Genomic DNA, 26,169 nt, shown 5'->3' on the forward strand with positions numbered 1-26,169 from the left:
ATAGCTCCTAACCTTGCTCTGCCCAAGGCACAGGTGCCTACTGGAACTCTCTTGCAGGTTTCGCCTCCTCTGCCAAACTGTCATTGCTCACAAGCTCTTTGACTATGTTGTGCTGGCCTTCATCTTCCTGAACTGCATCACCATTGCCCTGGAGAGACCGCAGATTGAACACAGAAGCACGGTGAGCACCATTTCCTCCCACTTGCTTTTTAGCACAACACCTGACAGAGGTTCGTAAGTGTTCCTGGCACTGGTATGACCTCTGGAAGAACTTCAGCATTAAACACCAGCTCCCACTCATCTATTCAAATGCCCAAGTATTAGTAATTCACATAGTGTGTGCTTCCCCTGCAGGGTCTTATAATGGGGCAACCCACTTTATAATACAGTGTCCTGGTTTCGGCTGGGATAGAGTTAATTTTCTTCCTAGTAGCTGGTACAGTGCTGTGTTTTGGATTTAGTGTGAGAATAATGTTGATAACACACTGATGTTTTTAGTTGTTGCTAAGTAGTGTTTATACTAAGTCAAGGATTTTTCAGCTTCTCATGCCCTGCCAGCAAGAAGGCTGGAGGAGCACAAGAAGTTGGGAGGGGACACAGCCAGGACAGCTGACCCAAACTGGCCACAGGAATATTCCATACCATATGATATCATGCCTAGTATATAAAATGGGGGGAGTTGGCCGGGAGGGGCAGATCGCTGCTTGGGAACTAACTGGGCATCAGTTGGCGAGTGGTGAGCAATTGCATTGTGCATCGCTTGTTTTGTGTATTCTAATTCTTTTAGAATGATTATTGTCATTTTATTATTATTATTATTATCATCATCATCATCATTATTTTCCTTCCTTTCTGTCCTATTAAACTGCCTTTATCTCAACCCACGAGGGTTTTTTTTGATTCTCTCCCCCATCCCACTGGGTTGGGGGGGAGTGAGCGAGCGGCTGCATGGTGCTTAGTTGCCAGCTGGGGTTAAACCATGACATACAGTTATCCTAGTTCCCTCCCTCTTGGAAAGTAAGAGTCCCCCAGGTACCTGTGGTTGAGAGATCACTGGCAAAAAGAACAGGGACTGAGAACTAAAAGATAGAAGTAACTTCCATTCTGTAGGAATGGCATGTCATCATTCATACACGCTGCTTTTGAGCCATCTTGGAGATGGCTCAAGCTGGCAAGTGAAATGGCTTTTTTGGCATGTCTGCCTTAGCTGACCCCCAGACTCCACTGCACATACACACAATCCAGTGATCAGTGCTCAGCAGCCCTTCGGGAAGGAGTCCCAGGTCAGGACTGAGCAGCACTGGCAGAACAGGGCAGAGAGTGCCTTGAAACCAGATTTGCAGGATGCATTGCAAATCCCATCCACTGTGCTCTTGCAGAGTTGCATAGGATCCTGTCCCAGCTGTGGCTCAGGGCTGAGCTAAGGTGTATGAGCTAAAAGCTGCCCAGTACTGACCTTTGCCAAGGACATGTCTCTTATTTCCCCAACGTTCAGACTCTTCACAGGAAAGCAAAAGATATCAAGTTCATCAGAGGGGCATGACAGAGTAACAAGAAGAAGTCAAGATACATTTGAGGCCTTTCTCTGTTTTTTCTAGGAGAGAATCTTTCTCACTGTGTCCAACTACATTTTCACAGCAATTTTTGTAGCTGAGATGACACTGAAGGTAAGTTACTGGAGGTGAACAGCTCAGAGCCTTTTCCCAGTGTCAGGAACAACATGGTTCATGTTTGCTCAGCATCCTTCTAAAATCTTTCCATCTTTTCAGTGTGCCAGTCCTTCCCTCTACCTTGGTAAAGGCAGATACTGCCTGGGGTTGAGTCCCCTCTTGTCACGCATGGAGGGCATGTTTATCCTAGGCTTTAAATCCAAAGGGATCTTAGTATCCAGGAGGAATAGCTGGCCTTCAGGTATGGATTTTGTAATGATGTCAAATGTCCATTCCTTTTCTCCTGGAGCAAGAAAGGGGGAAATAACAACAATATTAATAACATGCTCTTAGTTGAGATAATTATTCAATAGGTGTCTAAGTACTTTGCAACAATAGGGATATCTTGTTATTCCCCTCTTGTGATTGGGAAAGAGTCCTAAAACTGGGTGCCTGAAGTTAAACCCCTAAAATTCATATCTGAATTATGGCCATGATTTGCAGGGTGTTCAGCTCTCCCCAAGGCCAGCTATTTCTGTAGCACCTGCTGGTGTTGAGAACTGCTGAGAATCGAACCACCCCCTTAAGAGCCAAAGTATGGGTTTTGGTGCCCAATTTTACCTCCCAAGTGATCTCTGGACTGGGAGACTTGCCCCAGGTCTGTGGTATGGCAGGGAAGGTTTTCCTGCATGTTCCCTGCCATGTCCTGTTGCTTAGGGAGGCAGAGGAAAGGTGAGAAGACGCGATGGCCCTGTTATTTCTGGAGTTATGTGCCACCACTTTCCCCAAAGATGTTCTCCTTCATAGCCTTCCAGGTGAAAGGAAAAGATGATGAGATGACACTTCACTGTCATGTGGAGTTGATACCTGTTCCCCATCCTCCTGCTCTCTCCACAGCTGCCCTCTACCAGGCAACATGGAGAGGAGCCATTTAACCCCCTCTTCTCTCCCCTCTCTTGCAGGTGGTCTCTCTAGGCCTGTATTTTGGGGATCAGGCTTATCTCCGCAGCAGCTGGAACATCTTGGATGGCTTCTTGGTCTTCGTGTCTCTCATTGACATTGTGGTCTCGGTGGCCTCTGCTGGTGGTGCCAAAATCCTGGGGGTGCTGCGAGTCCTCCGGCTGCTACGTACCTTACGTCCCCTCCGGTCAGAGTCCCACTGAGCCCTGCTCAGCCCCCTCTTCCCACCGGGCCCCCCCAGGAAGGGTCCCAGAATCAGGTCCTGCTGTGCCAGGCAAAGTGTGGTCTTTGACAAGCCATAAGCCACAGAGAGGTTCCCCTTAGCCATATAGCTCTGGCCGTGGAGGCACCTCATCAGACAACCAACCCATGGGACAGAAGAGGCTTTTTGGTCACAGGCGAGTGAACCCCACTGATGGGTCACTGCACAGGGAGAGTGGGGGTCTGCTGCTGCTCAAAATGCTTAGCTTAGGCCAAACATCCCTACCCTGTCCCTCTGTCACCCCTCCCCTTCCTTCCCTTCCAGAGTCATCAGCCGAGCCCCTGGCCTGAAGCTGGTGGTGGAGACGCTCATTTCTTCCCTCAAGCCCATAGGAAACATTGTCCTCATCTGCTGCGCTTTCTTCATCATCTTTGGCATCCTGGGTGTGCAGGTAGGTTGTTACTACCCATCAAACAGGCTCTGTGACCCCACCCCTACCATGGGCACCTGTACCCCCAGGTGCTACCACTGGCACAGGGAACCAAGCAGAGCAGGAGGGACAGGCAAGCCAGAAAATTTTCTGCACCTGCCATCCTCCATGAGCTGTCTCCCACTACAACGTCCCTGCAGCCTTTAGCAAGGACAGCCAGGTGCTCAGTGAGTGCAGGCGTCGCTGGATGTGTGAGACAGGAGTTAACGCTCACACTGAGCAGGAGTTGGATCAAGGTTTGGGTCAGCATTATAGGGAGAGCGCAGGGCTGGCATAGCACAGGGCTCACTGGGCACGTCCATGTCACACCACAAGGGCAAGCAGCTCAGTGCCTGCTTGCACGAACCCTGCCTCCAGTCAGCTCTGTTTCTCCCCTTTGCTCTAAGCCCTAAATCCACCCACAACCTTCTTTTATTTTTTTATTTAATCCTCTTTATTTTCGGCTGTTGCATTGCAGAGGAGCAAGGGCGTGGGTGTTACTTCCATCTCAGGGAATGCGCTATACTTAGTCTGCTCTGATGCATCTGTACAAATGCACAATCCAGTACCTTCCATATGGGGAAAGGAGCCCTGGGCAGAAGAGCCAGAGCAGTGCAGTGCAGCTTTGCGAAAAAAAGTATCTGAGAAGCAGGGGATGTTTTTTCTGGTTCTTTACCCTCAGATGAGGTCTTCTTTTCCCATCAGCTCTCTCAGTAACTGGGAAGCAGGGAGGGGAGATTACTCTTGGGGACTGAATAGATTTTTTTTTTCCTTTTGGGCCAGTGGGTCTAATTGCACCCAGAAAGGCTGCCCTAAAGGCTGTCAGATGGTAAGGGCTTACTGTCACTGCTGGCCTGGGGCAATGGAGGAGGCTGAAAAGCCAGGTGTGGGTTTATGAGGGTGGCTCCTTAGCAATGTTTGAGCCTGTGCTCTACATCACATTGGTGGTCGTCCCTGCCTGTCACGCTCCACCTGGCTTGCAGCTCTGCAGCCCACCCACCTTCTCGGGAGCTTCTGCACATCCCAGGGAGCATGGGGAACCCTGTGGGGAAAGGGGCTGATGGGGTCACTCCCCTCCTGCAGCTCTTCAAGGGCAAGTTCTACCACTGCCTGGGAGTCGACATCAGGAACATCACCAACCGGTCCGACTGCGTGGCCGCCAACTACAAGTGGGTGCACCACAAGTATAACTTCGACAACCTGGGACAAGTGAGTGTGTCCACAGCCCCTGTCTCTGATAGGAACGCAGCACAGGGTTTGTCTCCTCCTATATGTACCCCTCCCCGGGGCACAGATGCAGTGCCTGGAAAGCCTGATCCCTGGGCCAGAAGGGGCGGTTATTTGGCATGGGTATCCATGCAGAAGCTATGTCACTAGTGGGTTGGTATCAGGATGATGCTTACAGGTTGCGGGGGAAAGAAAAGTGGTGGCAGCAGAGAGCTTGATTTTCTTTTTCCTCCTGCTGCGAAGCAGATGTTCTTCACAACCTCTCTCCTCTGGTGGGTCTGGCCACACATGGCTTCCTGTGTCCCCCCCCCGCCTCCTCCACGGGGGAAGGAGCACGTTTTGATGTGTGCAGAGACACAGGCAGGAAGAGTATTTCAATGTTGTGTGTATTAGAGCGTAAACCCAGGATTTTTTTTTCCCAGCCTGCCAGATGCACCTGCTCCACGTCTGCTTTGCTTTGTATGTTGCAGGCTCTGATGTCCCTCTTTGTTCTGGCTTCCAAGGATGGCTGGGTCAATATTATGTATAATGGACTAGATGCTGTGGCTGTTGACCAGCAGGTATGAAGACTTCCTTGTGAAAGGACCTTTTTCACTTTGCTCGGGCTAGTAAGGCAGAAGCATGCTTTAATGTCCTACTTCAGACACCTCCCTCAAATCAAGAGTCCCTTCCAGGGCCCTTCTGAATCCTTTGCTCACCTATTTGCAAGGGGTCAGGGTCCTGGTCCATGCAGGGAGGTACAGCTGTGGCTGTGCTGTGGGTGTCTGTAGTAATTCTCACCCTCTACTAAGTTTGGATTTCACAGCAGGCCTTTATCTGTTTGTAATGATGGAGCAACAATGCTATGTGCCTTTCTGGGCATGCTGGCTCCCTCCTGGCCCACAGATGGTTATTTTAATACCCTGTAAAGCAGGGACTGTTGGGCTGCTGCCCACCGCATCCGTATTCCTCTGCTGCTAAGGCAATGACCTTGATAGTGTCCAGTGTAGACATCTGCCATGGGATGCAGTACCACAGGCTTGAACCTCAGGGATGATGCTCCATTTACCTCTGAACCTCTGCACAAGGTGCACCACTGTTGGCTTTGTAGGCTTTTTGTCAGGAGACCCAGTCAAAGTCAGGGCCTCCTTCCTCTCCAAGCCTGAGTGACATTTCTATTCCAGTCTCATTGCCGTTTTGGTGGGGTGTGGATGTGGTCTTTACTTGCCCTCGAGCCAAAGGTGTTCCAGGTGCCTGGACCACCCATTTTACCACATACTGGTGTACTCGACCTGCGGCTGAGGTTGTGCCTGAATTGTGGGTGACTCTGTGCAGGCGGGCCCTTGCCCTTGACTCCCACCCGCTCCATCAGTCGCCAGCTGATGCCAAAATCCAGTCAGCCAATCACAAACTGCCTTGCCTGTAGCCCCAGCTCTTCCCAGCCCAATCCCCTGATTTCTATAACCCCTCCCCACTTCCCCAGCAGCCAATCACCATGGCAGGTCCCACCCCCATTATTTCCATACCGCTGCACATCCAACCAATTCACTACCTCTCTTCTCCCGACTCCTCCAGCCGGTGACCAACAACAACCCCTGGATGCTCCTCTACTTCATCTCCTTCCTCCTCATCGTCAGCTTCTTTGTGCTCAACATGTTCGTGGGGGTGGTGGTGGAGAACTTCCACAAATGCCGGCAGCACCAGGAGGCTGAGGAGGCGCGCCGGCGGGAGGAGAAGCGCCTGCGCCGCCTGGAGAAGAAGCGAAGGAGTAAGGCACAGCCTAAGTGTTTGGTCGGTTCGTAGGCCAAGGTTTTCTGAGAAAAACCTTCTCCTCTTCTTTTTCTTCCCCGACGGACCGGTCTCCAAAATGCATCGCTTGTGGCCGTGCTCTCAGCCTTCCTCCCCGTGCCACTGCCGTGTCACCACGCACCTCACCGCGGCAGTCTGGGGAAGAAGGGTGGCTGACGAGGTCTGCTGGGACTCTGGGGAAGCCGCTGGGGTTTTAGCACCCTGCCCCTCGGGAGATAACACGTACCAAAATACGCCGTGCACATGCCGGCGTGCACTGTCGACACAGGACGTGCACATATCGGTACACCTCCTGGGCTTGGGGTAGTCCCACCTGGGCTTCCTGCAACCCAGCTCGTGCTTGGGGGAAGACCTGGACAGACCATCCTTTGTGTTTAAACCCAAATTTAAAGAAGAGGGAGGGGGAAAAAAAGAGGAAGACCCCTGTGTTTTGTTCCTGGCTCTTTCCATCAATGTTGCAGTGTCAGTCCTCGGGGTCCCAGACCCTCTGTGGTGAAGCAAGCCCTCTTCCTGGTGTTTCTGTCCTCTTCTGTATTACCTTTAGACAAAAATTGCAAAAGCATACTTGCCCCTGGAAATCATCCCTGCTACCCCAGACTGATGGTTTTCTTCCATTCACAGCCTGTGGGCATGCTTTCCCTTCCTCTGCTCCAGTTTTTCCCCTCTCTCCTGTGACACCCCGGGGCCTCTCCTGGAACCATCTGCTCCCTTTTATCATTTGTGATCTTAACTTGTCGAGGCATGAAATGCTGATTTAGCACCATTCCCACAAACATAGACTAACAGATTTTCTTTCTAGCATTCCTTTCCTTGTCTTTTTTCTACTTATTTTTTCCCCACTTCTACTTTCCTCTTTTTTGCATTTTTTTCCCTCTTTCCTATGTCCCCTATGTTTTACCTATCCTTTTTCTGTTCTTTCTCTCTCTCACCTTCATTCCCCTTTCTTTCAACACCTATCACCACTCTTATACCTGCTCCCTCCTCAGTGTTTCTTACCCATTTCTCTTTCTTCCAATTTCTTCCTAACTCTGCCCATCTCCCTCTTTCCACTGAAGAGGCGCAGCGTTTGCCGTACTATGCTACCTACTGCCCCATACGCCTCCTTATTCATTCGGTCTGCACCAGCCACTATCTGGACATCTTCATCACTTTCATCATCTGCCTCAACGTGGTCACTATGTCCTTGGAGCACTACAACCAACCTGTGGTGAGTGAGATCATGGAGATAAGCCCTGCCTCTAGTCATTATGTTATTTTGCTACAGCGCTCTGATGACCACTGTCCACCACCATAGGTAGGACACTTGAGTAAAAATACTGCTAAAGTGTTGCAAGAGTTAATGTAGTAGGCCAAGTTATGTGAAGAGTTTGGTATGCATCCAGAAAGGTAGCCACTACTCAGACACTTGTTATCCATTAAAATCAATAGAGAGAAGGCATCTAAGCAAGAGTTGGGCCCCTAGAAAGCATGGTGCAATTAAGTCTCTGTGCTTTATATTATTAAGTGGATATGTGGGTCACCCAAATTTAGCTGCCTGGTCTGCTTTGTATGTTCCCCTGGATCCTAACAGGAGGAGTGGTGGAAACAGCAGTGTCCTGGGAGCTTCAGGCTTTGCATCAGATTTCCAAATGTCAGTCCAATTCCCCTGCCATGTGGCCTGAGCTGAGAGGACTAGAGTGACTGGTTGTGTGTCATGGGATGGGATGTCTTTACAAAGCCAGCTTTTTTCTGTAAGAGAAGCTGCAGGGCCAAAGCGCGGAGCAGAGCCTCTCTCAGCTGCAGGGTGTGATTCCCGGTAAAGGGCCTTGAAGGCCAAATAAGTTTTATACTCTGGTTGGGGAAGACCATGTACCTCTCAGTGTTCCTGGCAAAGTTCTAGATGCCTTTGATGGAAAAAATATATGCTGCACGTATCAAAGAAGTTTTCTGCCTCCATATGTAGACAAAGCATTCATCATGACATCTGCCCGGTGGCATTTCAGTTTTCTCTTCAGGATACCCTCGGTTTAGGTAACAGCTCTGGTGTCTGAGCAGATGCTGTCCAAGGTAGCTCAGGCTTTGATCAGGAACTGAATCTGTCTGTCCTCATTCAAATCCACTGCCAGGCTCCTCTGTTTCTTGCCCATCTTGCCCAACTGCACTTGATGGTGCCCAGTTTTACTCTTCAGGAACACTCAACCTTTATCTGTTGTGATCCTCACGTCAGGCTTTTGTTCCTGAACAAGTCACTCCTCTTCCTTACTCCTCAGCTCCTTCCCCTGGAACACAGGTCCAGCCATGCCAGCCTGCTGTCAGGCTCTGCTAAAGAATTTTGCCAAAGCGCTTCGAACCCTTCCAGTATGAAGTGCCACCAAATGCTGCCCGCTGCTCACACTGGTCCTCGGTGGTGGAGAAGGGTCAGCACATAAAAGAACCAGAAGCCCAACAGTTAATAGATATGACATATGCCTGCCCCAGACCAAGGCACAGAGGGGTTTCCTCCCATCAGAGATTACATGTATCCACAACTGGAGTAACCTTTGTGCCTCACTCCTGGTTGATAGCTATGCCAGTGCCATTCACATGGTGGCATCCAGGTGGCATGGGCTACTGGCAGAAGAGGAGCCTGATGGTACTTGGTGGATTCTCCTTGCAATAGCCTCCTCCTCTCCATTACGCTGAGCAGTACAGGAGAAAGGAGCAGTAACTGATCCTGAGAACAACATGGGGCAGAGGGGTCAGCTGGTGGTTGTCCTTAGTAGGCAGCCTCCACATTCAAGTAGGTAGGAGGCATGGGGCAGCTTCCCCACCTCCCAATGAGTTCCTGGCACTCAGGAGAGTCCTCCCACAGGTTATGTGTTTGATGTTGCTTTTTCCTCAATTCTTTACCCTCTCTTTCTGCTGGCAGTCCCTGGAGACCGCCCTCAAGTACTGCAACTACCTGTTCACCACCGTCTTTGTGTTGGAGGCAGTCCTCAAGCTGGTGGCATTTGGTCTGCGGCGATTCTTCAAAGACAGGTGAGCAGAGGGTTATGTCAACTATGGCTGTGGGACAACTGGGTTTGGGGTGGAGGTTTTGAGGATGGGATCCCTATCTGAAGTGTGAGGTGGTAGCAGAGCACCCTGACTGCCTCCCAGTTCTGCACAGCATGGACCTAGCCTCAGCCCACGTGAGCTGCAATGCCTAGGCAATAGTGAGAGTTGTCCAAAAATTGCCTCTTGGTTGGCATCTGCTGGTTAGGCTAGAAAGCAAAGGAGGTGGGGTTAGAGAAAGCAATTTTTTTCTGCCCTTGAGGCAAAGTGGGAGCATGCTGAAGCAGAACGTATATAACGAAGCTGATTCGAGGTAGTAAGGCCGTAAAAAGCTGAGCCCATTAGTCAAAGCATAGCACCATAGTAACACAGCTCCATGCTTTCAGATCAAGCTGGCTTGCCTCTGGCTGCTCAGGGTGTGTGCAAAGTGAATCTCTGTTTGTCTGCAAAAGCCCATATAGGCTGTCTCAGAGTGGGGCCTTGAACTCATACGTAAAGAAATATTTAGGTTGAAGTGGAGACAATTCACTTTCTTTTTCAGGGAAATGGAAAAACTCCATCTTCCTTTATTCTCTTCAATTTTTCTTCTTAAGGTGGAACCAGCTAGATCTGGCCATTGTGCTGCTGTCTGTCATGGGCATCACATTGGAAGAGATTGAAATCAATGCTGCTCTCCCAATCAACCCCACTATCATCCGGATCATGAGGGTGCTGCGTATCGCCCGAGGTGAGAGAGACACTGGCCAGAGGCAGGGGTGTAGATGACCATGGAGTGGGACTTGGTGCCATGACTCATTGAGCAGTGGCTGTAGAGTCATGGGCTCGCCCATGACTCCCTCCCTAGCCCTGGGAGGGAGGCAGGGGATGTGACGAAGGACAGACTAGAGGCTAAGGCTTTCTGGCTTCCTTTAGCCAGGCATTTAGATGCAGTGGTTTTAACAGGAAGTGAAGGACCAAGAGGGTGAGCAGATCATGCGAGAGCATAACTTTCCCTGTTATTCTTTTATGGGGCAAGTATGGCAGTGGTGTTTGGAGAAGGGGCCACCAAGCAGGCTGAAGTTTGCACAGGAAGGGGACTGAATCTTCCTGGTGGTGGCCAAGGTGTGCTAAGCTGCCTTAACAGATGGTGGGTGGAGGAAGAGAAAGTGATGGAATGAAAAGTCAGAGCAGAGGGAGAATTGTGACACACATTGCTGGGAGAAAGAGGGCTCTTGGCCAGACTGTCTGGGTGAAACAGAAGAAGCCTGATGGGCATGGGTGGCAGTAACAGAGTATTTAGTAAGAAGGAGATGGGCCGGAGGAGAAGGAACCGCTGGGGCTGTACAGCCAAAAGAAGTGGGAAAAGGGAGAAGGGCGCCGAGGGGGACACTCCAGTTTTTCTAGGGCAAGGGGAGACAGGACATCTGTCTTGTGCTACTGCCATTAGTACGTCACACAAAGGATGGACCTTCTGAGCTCAGTCTGAGTGACACTTCTCTTGTGCTTGTTGTGGCAGTCCTGAAGCTACTGAAGATGGCCACAGGAATGCGAGCACTGCTGGATACAGTTGTTCAAGCCCTGCCACAGGTAAAACAGACCAGCTCCCCCAAAGGCTCTCCTTTTCTGCACCCTTTTTCCAAAGGGTTGATTCTTGTGGAGTCTCAGAGGTGGTGTCTGCTGTGTTGTGCAGGCAACTGCCTGAAGGTGATGTCCAAGTTTTCATGTCATTCACGGGGGTACAGCTCTCCTCAGATAGGTGTTGTCCAGGTTATGTCAATCACGGAGGTACAGCTCACCTCACATCTCTGTTCTCCTGTGGGTGAATGAAATAAGGCTTGATTCCTGGATAAGGGCAGATTTCTTCCCATCACGTCTAGCTAGTGTCTAACTGCTTGCACCTAGTCCCCAGCTCCTCTCTCCCCTCTCCACAAGAAGGGAAGAGTGACTGGCAGCCATTTCAGGAGAAAAGGACATCTTTGTGTCTCTGCCCCTCTCACCTTTCCCTACATGTGCCCCCTTCCCCCCCCCATTCGCACTCCCGTTGCTCCTTTTCTTAGCCAGTGCCTCCCCCTTCCTACTTTCTTTTCTTCCTTTCTCCTCCTGGATCCCTTTGTGTTTCTGAGCCTCTCATGTATGACAAGCAGTGACGTGCTCTGTTGTGGCTCACGCAGCCGGCAGTTAAGTGTCTACTGCAAGACAGCTAGACAGAAAGATTTCATGAGCTATGAGCGGCAGCTGTTCCCAAATGAGATGCTGACACGGTGCTTTACACAGGCTTCAAGCCCACTGTGAGGATCCTCTGTGATGGATGAGCAGCCAGGGAGACTGGTCCCCTTCCTTTTGGATCCTTGAGAGAGAATTTTTAAGCAAGGAGGAATGGCACCAAGTGGCTCTACTGATCATACATCAGACCATTCCCCTGGCAGGCCCTGAGCAGGCAGCTATATTGCATGACATCAAAATGTACACGCATTTGTCAGTTGATTTATCAGCTAATGTGCCAGTCTCGGTGAGTGATGCAGAGCTGAGAATCAATCTGAAAACAGCATGAGTAGTTACCCAAGGAGTTTACTTCTGGTGTTGGTGACAATAAATGTCAATCTGAATTAGAGGAATCTCGTGGCACAAAAACAAGGAGGAAACACTGTGATCTTTTATGGATCCTGAGCTCTGTCTGATCTCCCATGCTTTTTATTAAAAAATAATAATTTGTGTTTTTGTCTAATAACAATAATTATATAAGTCATATGTAGGATATGTAATATCATCATCATCCAGGATAGTTGGGGGCTGAGATACACTGGACAATGGAAGGAACAGGAGATTAAGTGTGTTCTTATAGCAGGCAGCTTTGGGCCAGTAATGTTTATTAGTTCTGGCTCTGCTGCCCCAGGCTGGCTCAGTGCAGCTTCTTTGCACCTTGCTCTTTTCCATTCCAGGAGCCACAACAGCTGATTTTTCTCAGGCGAGGATCTGGAACGGAGCAGGTCTCCAGATCCAGCGTCTGCATGTCTGTGGCATGTTTATTCTGCAACCCAGATAAATGCACACAGATATTAAGAGCTGGCTGAAGTAGTATCCAGAAGCCCTTGGTAAGAGGACTCTGCAGTATATTTGCACTTAAATGGTGAGACTCAACTTCTACCCCCAAAATACAGAGAATAAATAAGAGAGGAGGAAAAGTTCATATCCCTGTCATATAGATGGAGAAACTGAGTCATCAGGCAGTGAAGTGTTTTGCTCAGGATGGCAAAAAGCACAGCTGGGACCTCAATTCAAGCCTCTGAGCCCTGCTCTGGTCCTAGCCACAAACTACAAGTATATTCTTCCATACTTTATAAATTTTGGCTTTTCTGTTTCCCATTCACCTACAGCTCCTTTGCTAACCAAGATGGTAGGTCAGGTCTTTTGGAGGTCATTAATATCTGCCACAAAACCCTCACAAGCAGATTTCTAAAGGTCTGGCCTCTAGGTATTCCCTGGAAGGTAATAACAAGTAGTGCTTAATCCTTCCAGCATCAAAGTCTATGATCAATCTACTTCCTGTTGACTGGCTTTTGCTTCCTTCTGTAGCAGGTTGGCTTTGTTTAATAAAGTTATATAACAGAGGGATCAAAAATCACTCCATAGTTAAAGTTGTGTAAAAATCTGCACTTAAAGCAGGGCTAAAATCCCCCAGTTTCACTGTTAAAAGATTTAATTTAGTCTCCATATTTTATACACTGGGTCTTCAGGGGACAATTGAATTATCTGTAATATTATTCTCCAAGATTTATTGGCTTTGCCAAAAGAAGCAGTTTAAAATAAGCTGTCCTTTCCCTTGCACTTTTTCCTCCTCTCAACCTTTCTCTTTATGTTCCTAGAGCACAGACTCACCTCAGGGATTTTGGCTTGCTAATGGCATATAAGGTGTCTCCAGTTGTCCTGTTTCAATTCTGTTCCTGTCTTTGTTATACTGCAACAATTCTTAATAGTGAATACAGCTTTAATTTTAAAGACCCCTTTGGAAATGTAGCCCTTAGCTAAGTTTTACTAACTTCTTTTTCTTAATGCCCTGTAGACACAGACCCAGAGGTGTGTGTTCACAGCATTTACTATGGTGTCCAATTTAGTCATCAGAAATAATTCCTTCCACTGAGTATGTGGGGAGCCAGGATCTGGCAGTCCAGGGGAGTGGGTAGGCTGAATCATTTATTTCTCTCCTGAATTTGGATGGCACAGCAGTTGCAATGACTAAATTAGACTCCTGAAGTGGATGATCCTAACAAAGGCCCTATGACCACATGCATTCAGACCAGACATTGTTTAGTTTTTCAAAAACACCCATATACCAGTTAGGTCCTTAATTTTTCCCTGCCTCCTCTTGCTCCACCAACAGTGGCAACCCATTACTGGCATTTTCTGTTACTGTTCAGCCTACCTCTTCCAAAACCCCCTCCTGCTCCTCACGTTTAACCTGGCTGCCCCACATGCTGGGAGGCAGGAGATTCAGAGGCAAGCAGTGATTTGGGAGAGTGAGGACTTGGGGACAGTGCCCATATGGCTGGTGGCACTGCTGCCTTTGTGCACCATGAAGCAGCAGTCCTCACATTGGGGGATTTCCAAACAGCAGCTGCTGGAGGCCCAGAAATCAGGCTTTGACCTATTATTCATGAGATGGAAAGGAAGCTCTGCTTCCTCTCTTGACTCCTTCATAGTCTCCTCTTCTCTCTTCTTCTCCTCCTCTCCACACATTTCAAAAATGCCTCTTTACCCTTCTTCCTTCCCGCCTGCCTACTCCTTCCACAAGCCCTGCTGTAACCTCCACATGTAGCTGGTGCTTTGCCCCACCATGCTCTGCCTGGTTCATGGCAGGAGCTGGTGTACCTGTGTCCCTGTCTCTTTGGAGCACTGCTGTTGCGCGCTTCACATGAGCATAACTTCAAGGGACTTAGGCATGTAGCACTGCAGGACATGTCTGTATGCTGTAATCCATAGCTTGTCCTTCACCCAGCCAAACTAGCTTCACCTTCTGTGCCCCTGCTCCAATGTGCTTGTCTTCATCTGGCCCAGAAACTGCACACTTTTGTCAGCCCTGGCCAGAGCTTGTGCTGGAGTGGAGGCAACTGAGAAAAGAGCATCCTTCAAGTCCAGTTGCAACTGGTGCCATCACTGGTGATTTCCCAAATGTTGAGCAATTGTTTGGTTGCATTTGTACACTGGGAATTTCCTGCTGTTCTCTTCAGGCTTTAAAAGACAGAAACAGTTGCCTGTACAGATGAAATAGGCTTTGGAGTAGGCTGACCATGCCATTTGCTTTCAGGTGGGAAACCTTGGACTCCTTTTCATGCTCCTCTTTTTCATCTACGCTGCTCTAGGAGTGGAGCTCTTTGGAAAACTGGGTAAGTCTCAAGCAGACCATGCTCCAGTGTGAGCTACAGACCTGCTGGGAAGCTGAGGTTTCTCAAAATCAGTACTCATTCAATAAAGGGACTGAATTACTTGATGGCCTTTATTCTCCCTTATGCGTAACTGATGTAAGAGGGATTTCCCTCTAAATTGTTATTGTCTTAACAGCCTAACAAAATATAAGCAGCGTCTGGTTCTCTATCATTCTTAAACTTTTGCTTTTTCTGGACTGCCTACCTTGAAATTGCCTTCAAGATTCCAAGAAAAACTTAGGGGAAGTTTATTTACGTCTCTTGCCATGGAATATTGATCAAGAAGAAAGGCAGCACAATGACACGTTGGGAGGATACACCTGAAAAACTGAGTTACACTGCCTGATATCCCAGGGCTGGGCCATCAGGGATTTTTCTGTATTGCTGGGCAACAGCCAACTCTTGGGCAGGGAACTGATGCCGTTACCTGAGGTCTTCAGGCTGTGAGAAGCCTGAAGTCCCCTTCCCCAGTTTCTGCTGTTGATCTCAGGGCTGGCAGTGTGTCCTCTGCTGATAATCACAATCCCCTTCCTTTCAGTGTGCAATGATGAGAATCCCTGCGAGGGCATGAGCCGCCATGCCACTTTTGAGAACTTTGGGATGGCCTTCCTCACACTCTTCCAGGTGTCCACGGGCGACAACTGGAACGGGATCATGAAGGTAACTGGGCCGCAGGGGTGTGGATGTCCTTATTGTGGGGAAGGAGAAATTCTGATGTGTGCTCTGTTCAGCAGTGCTTGGGCTAGAAAAGGAAAGGAGTGCAGGAGCTGGATTGCTAGATAAGGTCCCTACTTAAGCCAGAATCTTCCTCCCCACCATGGTAACTCAGACCTTGGGCTCATCTAGACCTACAGACATCTGGCTGAGTAACGTGCAAATTGTCCTTGGAAGGAACAAGAAGATTGTCCAGGCTAAGAGGGAATATCCACTGTCATAAGGCCTGTTATCAAAGCTGAGTGTAGGTGCATTGGACATGGCACCCATCTGCAGAGCTACCAGGGCAATCCAAAATAAATACTTCCTTCCTTCAAAGGACATGGAGAGAGGAAAGTGCTTTGAACACATATGGTGCTTTTGAGTCTGGGTGGGAGAAGGCAGTACCAGACTGCTCATTTTTGTTCTTGCCCACATGTGTGGGGCTACAGTGGCAGCAACATGTGATGGTCTGGAAGTAGTTTGCTCTGTACACCTTTGGACATATTTGCTCTGAAGCAGAGAGCACATGATTAGATAGTATCCTAGCTTCTTTGAGGACCTCATGATCCTGGAGGGTGCGGGGTGATAGAAATGTTTGCCTTGTTCTTTCCATTGGCATCAGTATTTTTTGACAGAAAGAGCAGCCAAGCTTGTATTCTTACTTTAGTCCTTCCTTCCTTCCATCGTTCCCTCTCAAACCCAACTTCCCCTCAAGGATACCTTGCGTGACTGCAGCCACGATGACCGGAGCTGCCTCAGCAACCTGCAGTTCATCTCCCCACTGTACTTTGTCAGCTTTGTGCTCACAGCCCAGTTTGTCCTCATCAATGTGGTGGTAGCTGTGCTCATGAAACATCTCGACGACAGCAACAAGGAGGCCCAGGAGGATGCGGAGATGGATGCTGAGATTGAGCTGGAAATTGCACATGGGCTGTGCTCCCGCAGGTCAGGCTCCCCAAATTCAGGACAGGGAAAAGGAGCAGGAACAGGAGGAGGCGGTGGGAGAACAGATCCTGAAGGACATCTGTGCATGAGATGTTACTCTCCAGCACAGGTGAGTACACCTTTGAGCTTACCAACCAGACTGCAGCAAGTAGCTGTGGGGAGAAGCTGGGCAGCCTAGATGACTGAGAGCTTAGCAATAGCAGATAGATTCTTCCACCTCAGGGTGAGAGGTTTGCTTTCAGCGGTAGACTTTTGAGTTGGTAGCATTGTGTGGGGACAGGGCTGTGACAGCAGTGGGTCCTGTTCATTGTCATCATGGTGTAGGAACCTGAGGGCCAGCAGAGAAGGGACGGAGCAGATCAGCTAAAGGTGTGTTAGGAGCAAATTTGAGAGGGGAGCTCAGGAGAAGAGAGCGGGGGAAATGGCAGACCAAGAGTGAGGCACTCCAGCAGCGCGGGAAGGGAGATGTGAGCAGTGCCACGGTGCACTGACAGTGAGTGAAGACAGTCCCTCCTCCTTTTTTTTTTTTGCATTGAACTCTGACACCTTTACACACCCTAAGGAGCAAATGCTCCCCCTGTGACCCTGTGCAGATACCTGCAGAACAAGGTGCTGCTCCAGATGAGTCAGGGTGGAGAACCCAGCCCCAAATTCACATGAAACTTTGAAGCAAAAAACTCGGCATTCTTAAAATGATCTCTCCCATCCTCCCCCCTTTCTTGTCCCCTAGGAGAACTTATGGCTGGACAGTGTCTCTTTAATTATTAAGGACTCCTTCGACGGGGAGTTAATGATCATCGATAACCTATCGGGCTCCGTCTTCCATCATTACTCCTCGCCGGCCATGTGCGAGAAGTGTAACCATGACAAGCAAGAGGTAACCTGCGTACGAGGATGCGTGAGGGGACTCTTCCCCCAAGACCTGCACACCCACACCCATATGCCCGCAGGTCATCCGATGTGTGCTCCTGGCTGTAGATTGTGTAGACAGAGAGCTTGTTGACCTGTGTTTGTGATCTGTCATGAATTGCTGATACTGCCTCTAGTACAGGCTTGCCCTCCTTAGCCACGGGGGGATGTTTGAGGTAGTGGAAAGGTGAGATGTGCCAGGACACAGGTCAGGAGGGACCGAATAAGCTGTAGAGAAATGACTATGAAGGCATCCTGGCAGCTCTTGTTGTGTTCAATTCTGCAAGAAAAGCAGAGGTTCAAGCTAATGTTTTACGAAGGACTCAAAGGACCTCACCCCAATGACAGCACTCAGGGGCAATTCAGTGGGAGATTAAGCATGTGTGTTGTCTTGATTTTAAGCATGTGCTTGCTTATTCCCTGTTGAGGTCAATGAATTAAGCACATGCTTAAATGCCTTGTTGAATAGAGTCACTGTCTGTGAGCAAGGATTGGTTTGTGGTGAAAACCAGTTAATTAGTTTGAGCAAAAACTGAATAAAAATGGGCCCACTGAGAAAGTTTGAGAGTCTCTTTTCTGATGTGGAACCTGTTAGCTGACAAATGGGTTGTTGCTAAGAGCAGGACACCAAATGGCTTAGACTTGCGCTTCTAAAGTTAGTAGATGCTTTGGAAAACTACTTCCTAAGCAATTAGTGTTTTCAGGTTGTGAAACTTCAGGAGCAAAGTAGTCTGGGAGAAGTTAGGTGAGTAGCAGAATTAATTTCGTTTCTGAAATCCTTTTATTGTATTTAAGTGCTATGATCGTGGTCAGACTTGTAACAGTAATGTGGCTCATCTGACAGTAAATCAGTACATCAGTGGCAATCTTCACCATCTCCTTCCCCATAACTAGCTTGATATGTTGCTATTGCTTATAAAGAAAACTCGGGAAGAGAGCTCTCATTGGCAGATTACTCTATCCACGTTTGAAGAAAACGATATTTTGTTTGGCTTCAGGTGCCTAGTTCTGATGCTCTAATTTTTTTCAGCCTTTCAGCTATCTGCTTGTCCCCATAGCTTCCCTTTGAAAGTATCAAAATGCAAACATGGCTGTAGTTTATCAGTATTGCAATACTTCACAAATGGATGCTGCATTAATGCAGCCAAATAACTAGTTTTCAATTAACTGCAATTTCCACTGCTTTACCTAAGTCCTTATAGTCAGCAGTTGGTGCTCAGCCTTCTCAGAAAATCAGGTCTTCTAAGGCATTCCAGAATGATTACCCCAAATTAAGTAATTTGCAGATAGTTTGCTGCATTTGAGAACCTTCCAGAAAGTCTTCAGTATCCTGCCTAGGAACGAAGACAACAACATCAGATGTTCTTACCTTCCCAGCAAGGAAACTAAGCAGCAAAATCTTCAAGTGTAACCCACAGCCACAGCAAAGAGTTTAACAGAACAATCACAACCAAAGAATTATTCTTAGATCATGTTTTCTAATGACTGTTATAGAGCCATAAATTATTTTTCAAAATTGGTATTTCAATACATCTAAAATGTGGAATTGAAAAGAAACGATCTATATCTGCAGGAATAACTTTAGTAGTAAAATGTAGATATTTTATTTCTGATCATATGAATCAAAACTACAGCTCAGGATTTTAAGTCACGGTTGATCATGACCTTCTCTTCATATTTCATAGTATAAAAAACATTGAGGAAATTCCAACAGGAAATCACTACATGGAGTCACAGCTGGGCTTGTCCCAGCTCTAACACCAGCAATGCACATAGTCATTAAATTAGAGTGTGCTCTGGTACATCAACATATCCGAATGTGCATTGTACACACAGATAGAATTGTACTACCTCAGAAGCAATTGACAGCAAGTTATATAGGCAAAACACTTTTTATCTAGTCCTATTCAATACATGTGTGTTTGAACAAAATAGTATGCTTGCTGCCCACCGAATCACCCTTAACTCTGCCCTTGTGACAAAAATCACGTATTAGCCAAAAATGTTCACTCCCATTTAGTTTGTAGTTTAATCCATCAAGATGCTGAGCGCAGTGGATGGACACAACACTTAAACATATGATCAAAGCTATTAATATGTGCTAAGTTTTTTGTTGCATAGAGTAGAAGTGCTCAGCGTCTTTCCCAGTTATGCAGCTTGCATCTTATTTTCAAACCAATTATTTGTACAATTAAGGATTTTTATAATCATGGCTCTGTTTTAAAAGATATGTTATATCTGCAAATAGTTATTTTTTAAGGGATATGTCTGCAGGGTTCAGTGTCTCAGGTTGATATCCCTGGCAGTTTTCATGGATTGTGCTCCTAGTGAACAGCCCCTTCTCCCCCCACCGCAATTTTTAAAATTTTTTTTGTTCCTCATCTCTAGTCAGATGGTGTTTAAATATTCTGCAGTAAGGGAAGCTATAAGAACAAAACATCTTTTTTTCATACCGCTAACCTCTTCTCTTGTCATTGGTGTCCTTTCACTCTGGGGCTGGCTGACAGTTAGACATCTGTGTATTGGTGGCTGATAGTGTGTTTAGCCAGTGGCAGGAGCTTGCCAGTGAGCAGCGGTGAACTGTGTTTCCACACGTGCAGTTTATCTATTCATGACTTTGTTGATTATGTCTTTTGTGTAGATCCCAGGGTGGCCAGAATTTGTGAGCAAGCGGTTCAGTGAAGAACAGGCTATTCTGGCTTTTGTTGAAACCCTTTTTTATGGATGGAGAAGGTAGTCGCAGATGTTATCACATTTCACGCTCGTGTCTCTACAAGCACAGCTGTAAGGCTGTTCTGGTGTAACAAGCACTTAGGCGAGTAATGGATGAGTACGCACATTAAGTGGGACTGAATGAAGACTGTGTTTCTCTACACAAGTAGTTGCTGACTGGTGGCTGTGTAGCGTGCTTGCCATAATCTCATTGTGGGCTTTCCGTTGCGTCCGCGCTCTGAGCAGCAGTTGTTGGTTTTGGGCTCTCTTCATGGTTGAACGGCACCATGTTCCTGTGTCAGAATAATACCCCAAATAAGTTAGTCATTTGTGCCCTTTATTTAAATCCAGCTCTGGTTTTCTGTCCTGTTTATTCAAACTGCATTATCCCTCAGATGGAGACCTCTTCCAGTCTCTGGCATTGGCACAAGTTGCTAAACTCCCAGCTCGAAGGAGTCATCTCTCCAAATGTTCCACCTGCTCTTGTAGCACAAAAGCTGTACCCACCTCTTGCAAACACAAACACAGGGGAGAACAAGATAAATGGCCAGGAAGCAAGCTGTCCTGACTGAGACAACCCAGAATATAGCTCTCAAGTCAGGTGCTGGTGGTGGGAACTGGTGGGACTCTAGAGACCAGTGACGGAAAGCCAAGCACAGGAGGGACAGAGCAGCTGCTTAGGCTACTAGAAAAGGGAGAAGCTTTTCGGGCAATGTGGGAAAGAGATGTCAGGCAGAGGGGAATTGAAAGCTGGGAGGAAAGAGGATGGGAGAGGGGCATATGTGGTATGAAACAGGCCAAAAGATGAAGCAAGGTCAGGCATGGGACTGGAGTGGAGCTGAGGCTCGAGGATAAGAAAGATGCAGTGGTCAGAATTGGTTTCAGAAAGCAAAAGAGCACAAGTATGAGTGGGTGGGAGGGGTGAGTTTAGGGATGGAGAGCAGAATGGAAGATGGTATTAGCTGAGGTCTTGGGTAGGTTAGAGGTGAGGGGAGAGGGAAGACACAGGGAAGCTGGAGGGAAACAGGGTTTCAGTGATGAAGGTAAGAGCATATGAAAAGCATGATACTGGCATGGACTGCAAGAGGCATGACTATCCCTGGAATGAAAGCACCTTCATGTTTAAGCAGGGCTGTCCGTGGCGCCTTCAGAGAGAGGGGTCCACTCCCCATCCCTCAGCAGAGCAGACTGCCTTGTCACCGGCCTGAGGGACCCCTCTCCCCGCCTGGCTTTACTTGCAGGGCCTTGTGCCAGCCGGATCACTGGGACAGATTCAGGACTCCTTCCTCCAATTCTGGCACTAGAGGAGCATGGACTGCTGGTGGGCTGCTTGCAGATCGTATGTTCAACCTTCCTTAAAAAGTGGATTCTCCTGCCCAGCCCAGGTCTGGGTTAGGCAGTACCTGAATTATCCAAGGAATATAACCTAGAATTGATCTCAGGTCTACAGGCTCTCACTTATCCACCATAAACAGTGTGACTGCTTGAAATGTGGATGCTAGGCGTGACCTGTGACAGCTCCTTTCCCTTCCTACAGGTCCAGCTGGCCGAAATGGAAGCATTATCCCTCAACTCAGACAAGTCCTCTTCCATCCTTCTAGGAGATGAGTCAGACAATCGCAGCACTTCTCAGCTGAGTCCTAAGGAGATCAAGGTTAGCCCCAGGCGGTCATGAGCATGTTGCACCATGCGCTGTATTTCTGCCCCTGCTCATTTGAAGTGCTCTGTATTCATCCAAGTGTCCCTGCTGAGGAATATAAATTCTGGCCACTTTTCAAGAGCTTCTCCATAGAGACATATCATGGAGAAGGATTTGAGGAGCAAAAAAGGAATGTATGTTTTTGAAAGTTCTCTTCACTACTGTCAGTAACTTCCTCTGAATGAGTCTAAATTTAGGGGACTTGGGCTGGAAACCTGAGCATCTCTTAGCTAGCTTGAAAGTATCTTCAGAATCAGCCCTTCTTGAGGCTTTGACAAGTCTGCTCTGACATCTGCCATTAAATTTCACAAGGCTTTGTCCTCACTTTCTTTTCCAGCAGGATGGCCAGGACTCCCCTGACTCCAATGGGGTAGGCAATCTGGGGGAATGCCTGCTCCCAATATCCAGTGCAGATGGCTCTACAAACCCTGACAGTTACCTGTGTGAAATGGAGAAAACTTCTTTCAGCTCAGTCCGGTCTTGGCTAAAGCATGAAAGCGCCAAAGGTGAGCACAGCTCTCATCATTCTCCAGGTCTGCTGAAAGTGTGGGTTGGTTCAGCTCATCTGCCTTTCTCCTGCCTCTCCCCTGCCAGGAATGGAGTTAATGTGACGTGGGGTTACACTAATCAAGAATTAGCTTTCAGTTTGCCAGTCTTCAGGAATGGGGTGAGGAGCAGTTCCTTCTTTTGCTGCTAGATCTTATATCCTCCCCCAGACTTGCCTATGTGAAGTATCATGAAAGAGCTGATTCCCATTCACAGTAGTGCACCCATGCACCATCAGAGAAGAGTGGGGACAGACTCCCCTGACATGCCAACTGGGTGAACTGTGCTCACTCGGCACGGTAAAACGTTGCTGCCCCCTGAGACCAGGCTCCTCAGGTACAGGTTCAGGGAACACGTAATACATGTCTGCCCTTGGTTGAAGTGCTCCAGTTCTATTCTTGAGCATGCTCTGGCCTCCTGTGGTCCCCAGGTTTCTCAAACCACCAGTTTATTTATCTCCCTTCATCCTTTGCCTGGCAGGATCTGGGATGAAAGTCCTCTGGCAGTGATACATAGTTGAATCAAGGCCATACAGCTCAGCATTTCTCTGTGAGAGCAGCAACAGGAGAGGCAAGCTGGGCTGTTGCTTTATGGCTCTGAGCTGTGTTAGATCTTCCGGGTCTGGTGCAGGTTTTGGTCCTTGTGTAGAAAGTGGGACCCATGGTGTGAACACTAGACTGAGACTTCTTGGCCAGGAGTGTGTGTTACTAAATATCCTCTGTACATTGGACTTGCAGGACCCTCGGCGTAACAGCAGCAAAAGCACCAAATTAAATCAGAGGACTCTTCAACTTTATTTTTTTTTCTGTTTCTGTTCTCCTCCCCATTTCTTTTGGTGCTTTGTCAGTCCCTCCCAGCCCCTTCTCTCCAGGTGCGTCTTGCCCTCTGTTACCTGTACCAGCAGAATTTTTCCACCCAGCCATCTCTGCCACCCAGACAGGGCCTGAGAAAGTCTCCTGTCCACGCAACCTTCCTAAGATCTCTCTGCAAGGCTCATGGGCATCACTGAGATCTCCGAGTGTGAACTGTTCACTTCTTCATCAGGTGAGGACCCCCGCTTCCCGTTGCTAGGAAAGCTTGATCTTCACATAAAACTCAAACAGAGGAGGCTGAACAGGGAGGAGGGCAGAGGAAGGGGAGAGGCAGCTGTGGTCACGGGCTGGGTGACCTGGATGTAACCTGTTGGAGCACAGTGGACTGTAGACTGCAGGAGGGTTGGGGAGGAGAGAGGATTGTATAGCAAAGGGGTGTTGTACAGCTCTCACCCCTTGAAATTATATATTCTTCTGCTTTGGATCAAAAAATAGTTTGACAGCTGCAGCTAGCCCCATATGAAGACAAAATCACATCACCTTTTAGCTCACCCTGGGTCCCCTGCACCAAGTGCGCTGCAGACACCTGCATGCACAGCAGCCGCAGCGTGAGCCAGGGAGATGGCAGCCACACAGCCTCCTCAGCTACTCTTAGCACCGTGACTCCAGATCACGCACCTTCTTCGTTGGAACAGGCTTCTCCCCACCTACCTCCTCCACAGCCCTTCGTGCGACATCCACACACCGCGTCCCTGAGCTTGCTGTTTTCCCCTGCCCACTTAGCTCTTACATCCCAGAAAGGTGCTATCTCTTTCTGAAAAGGCAGCTATTTCTCACTAATGAAAGAGAAGAATAAAAGTATTCAGGGAAGATCAAGTGCCCCTGAAGAGCAGAGGAGGCAGAGATGAAAGTCCAATAGAGATCCCTGTTATTGTTCTTGGAAGATACTCCATGAACAATTCCTGTTTGAGAAGTACAGGGACATTCTATTCCAGACAAACTGAAAAATAAAGATAAAATCATATGTTATCCAGTTCTATATGACAGACACTGTTGGCACAATACAAATGTGTATAAATTCACCAAGGATAAATTTAGCCTTGAGCTGAGACCACTGAGTTGTTGCAGTGCTGAAACTTCTGGTATAAGTTTAGATATGAAGACAAAGAGCTCTGGAGCTGGTGTACCACTGGGGCAAATATACTGAACTGTTGTAAAGGAGAAATTGGTAACTTTCTGGTTATGTGATGCAGACTGTATTGAATAGCTATGGTTCAGGAGACCACTTCCAGTCCTACATGCATCGTTCCCAGTGCTGTGTCCCAGTGATGCTCTCATAGTGCAGACCAGTTTCCTAGGAATAATTGAAATGCAGCTTAACTAACTGAGCCCTGATACAAGGAAATTAAGGCTGTTTCCCCTTCCTGCTGGAAGGGGACCCCACCTTTCCGCCATAAATACCATCATTGCCACTAGTGCTGGTCAGAAGAACCATGAGGCCTCTTTTCTCTCCCCAGACATTGCTGATTTTTTAATGAGAGGAGGTCTATGTACAGAGCCTGAGGCCTATGTACAGAAGGCCCCTGATTTCTGGCCAGCTGATGGTTTTGATGTGTCTGCAGCCTGTGTGGCAGGTTCACAGGGAAGGCAAGAGCGAGGACCCACAGGGAACCTCGGCTCTGCTGCCTCCTGAACCACCCAGTGGCAGGGGCTGCAGAGCTCACAGACCCAGCACCCCTTCCCTTTGGTGGAGCATTTCACATGGGAGGGGAAGATTCATTCTGGAGCAGAGTGAAATCAGAGTTCAAAATATTGAAACCTTTCTTCCTCCCCCAGAAGGGAATCCCCTGGGCAAACTGCATGGCTGGTGCTTTGTAGCATTGCTCAGGCGGTTTATAGCTGCCCTCCCCAGCAGAGGAGAGTGAGAGCGGAATTGGAGTTTTTCCCCTTTTTCTGCAATTGTGGTTTATTTTCACACCCCAAAGTACCCAAAAAAAAAAAAAAAAAAAGGCAAAGTCTCTTGCCCCCTGCCCGTCTCTTTCCTGAGAACTCTGTTTTCACACTTCTGCTCCCCAGGCCCCCGAGAGCGATACCTCACTGGACAGCCGGAGCAGCAGCTCAGCGGGCAGCCTGCAGACCACGCTGGAGGACAGCCTCAACCTCAGCGACTCTCCCCAGTGCACCCTGGACCTCCCGGTGGCTCTGTGCCCCATGCCAGCTGCTGGCAGCCAAAGACCCCTGGCAGCCCCCCTCTCCCCTGCCTCCCGCCGCCGGAGCCTGCGGGGCCGGGGGCTCTTCAGCCTGCGAAGCATCTGTCGTCACCAGCGCAGCCACAGCAGCGGCGGGAGCACCAGCCCTGGCTGCACCCACCATGACTCCATGGACCCCTCGGATGAGGAGGGGGCGGGCAGCAGCCTGCGGGGGGGCGGCAACAACAGCGAGCCCTCGGAGACCCTCAGCAGCCTCTCACTGACCTCCCTGTTCTCGCCCCCGCCGCCAGGGCTGACGCTGGTGAAGAAGTGCAGCAGCACCAGCAGCCTCCATGCCAGCCCCTCGCCCCGCCGCCCCACTGCCCACCACGCCAAGCCCTTCTACACCGTTGACCCCCGGGGCTTCCTCTCGATGCCCTCCTGGGTGACGGACTTCTGCAAGGACACCTCCTCGCCTGGGGAAGGAGAGGAGCCAGATGGCCCCAGCAGACTGGGGACGGGGGACCATGGCTCCCCGCTCCCGTCCAAGCTGGAGCTGGGCGACGGAGTCAGCAAGAGGAACAGATGAGGGTCCCTGGGGCGCAGGGAGGGAGCGTTTGGCCACCGGCATGGGGAGCATGTTTCACTAGCTTCTCCCCAGCAGCAATTCCAAAGGATTTGCAAGAAAAAGAACCAGGCAAACAAAAATTTATAAATATATATATATACATACATATATATATATATAGAATAAATACTCTGGTACCGTACCTCAGAGGCGTGGGAAAGTGCAAGCAATATGGGAATTGTCCTGCCTGAGGGCAAGACCTGGACCATCACCGCAGAGACTATAGTGACAAGAAAAGGCCATGGGGCTGGCTGGGACATCCCTCCAGCCAGGTGACTGCCACGTGGCAGCTGTTTAGTTATATACATATAGAGAGAGATCGATTTA

The 26,169-nt window shown here is 48.7% G+C and overlaps 1 protein-coding gene across 1 annotated transcript in view; it reads left to right on the plus strand.

Moving 5' to 3' along the window:
- CACNA1I (calcium voltage-gated channel subunit alpha1 I) overlaps positions 1-25,803 on the plus strand; it is a 166,306-nt gene extending 140,503 nt beyond the window's left edge. Inside the window, exons 18-36 of the mRNA XM_050892893.1 lie at positions 58-181; positions 1,599-1,667; positions 2,612-2,796; positions 3,136-3,262; positions 4,364-4,489; positions 4,978-5,067; positions 6,062-6,254; positions 7,351-7,502; positions 9,183-9,292; positions 9,901-10,034; positions 10,803-10,873; positions 14,589-14,667; positions 15,245-15,366; positions 16,118-16,456; positions 17,078-17,224; positions 21,506-21,622; positions 22,005-22,173; positions 23,061-23,257; positions 25,102-25,803. Coding sequence (XP_050748850.1) covers positions 58-181; positions 1,599-1,667; positions 2,612-2,796; positions 3,136-3,262; positions 4,364-4,489; positions 4,978-5,067; positions 6,062-6,254; positions 7,351-7,502; positions 9,183-9,292; positions 9,901-10,034; positions 10,803-10,873; positions 14,589-14,667; positions 15,245-15,366; positions 16,118-16,456; positions 17,078-17,224; positions 21,506-21,622; positions 22,005-22,173; positions 23,061-23,257; positions 25,102-25,803 — 3,253 coding nt within the window. The remainder of the gene's footprint in view (positions 1-57; positions 182-1,598; positions 1,668-2,611; positions 2,797-3,135; positions 3,263-4,363; positions 4,490-4,977; positions 5,068-6,061; positions 6,255-7,350; positions 7,503-9,182; positions 9,293-9,900; positions 10,035-10,802; positions 10,874-14,588; positions 14,668-15,244; positions 15,367-16,117; positions 16,457-17,077; positions 17,225-21,505; positions 21,623-22,004; positions 22,174-23,060; positions 23,258-25,101) is intronic.
- Positions 25,804-26,169: the final 366 nt, after the last annotated feature.

Source organism: Gymnogyps californianus, chromosome 1 (assembly GCF_018139145.2).
Source record: "Gymnogyps californianus isolate 813 chromosome 1, ASM1813914v2, whole genome shotgun sequence".
Classification (NCBI taxonomy): Eukaryota; Metazoa; Chordata; class Aves; order Accipitriformes; family Cathartidae; genus Gymnogyps; species Gymnogyps californianus.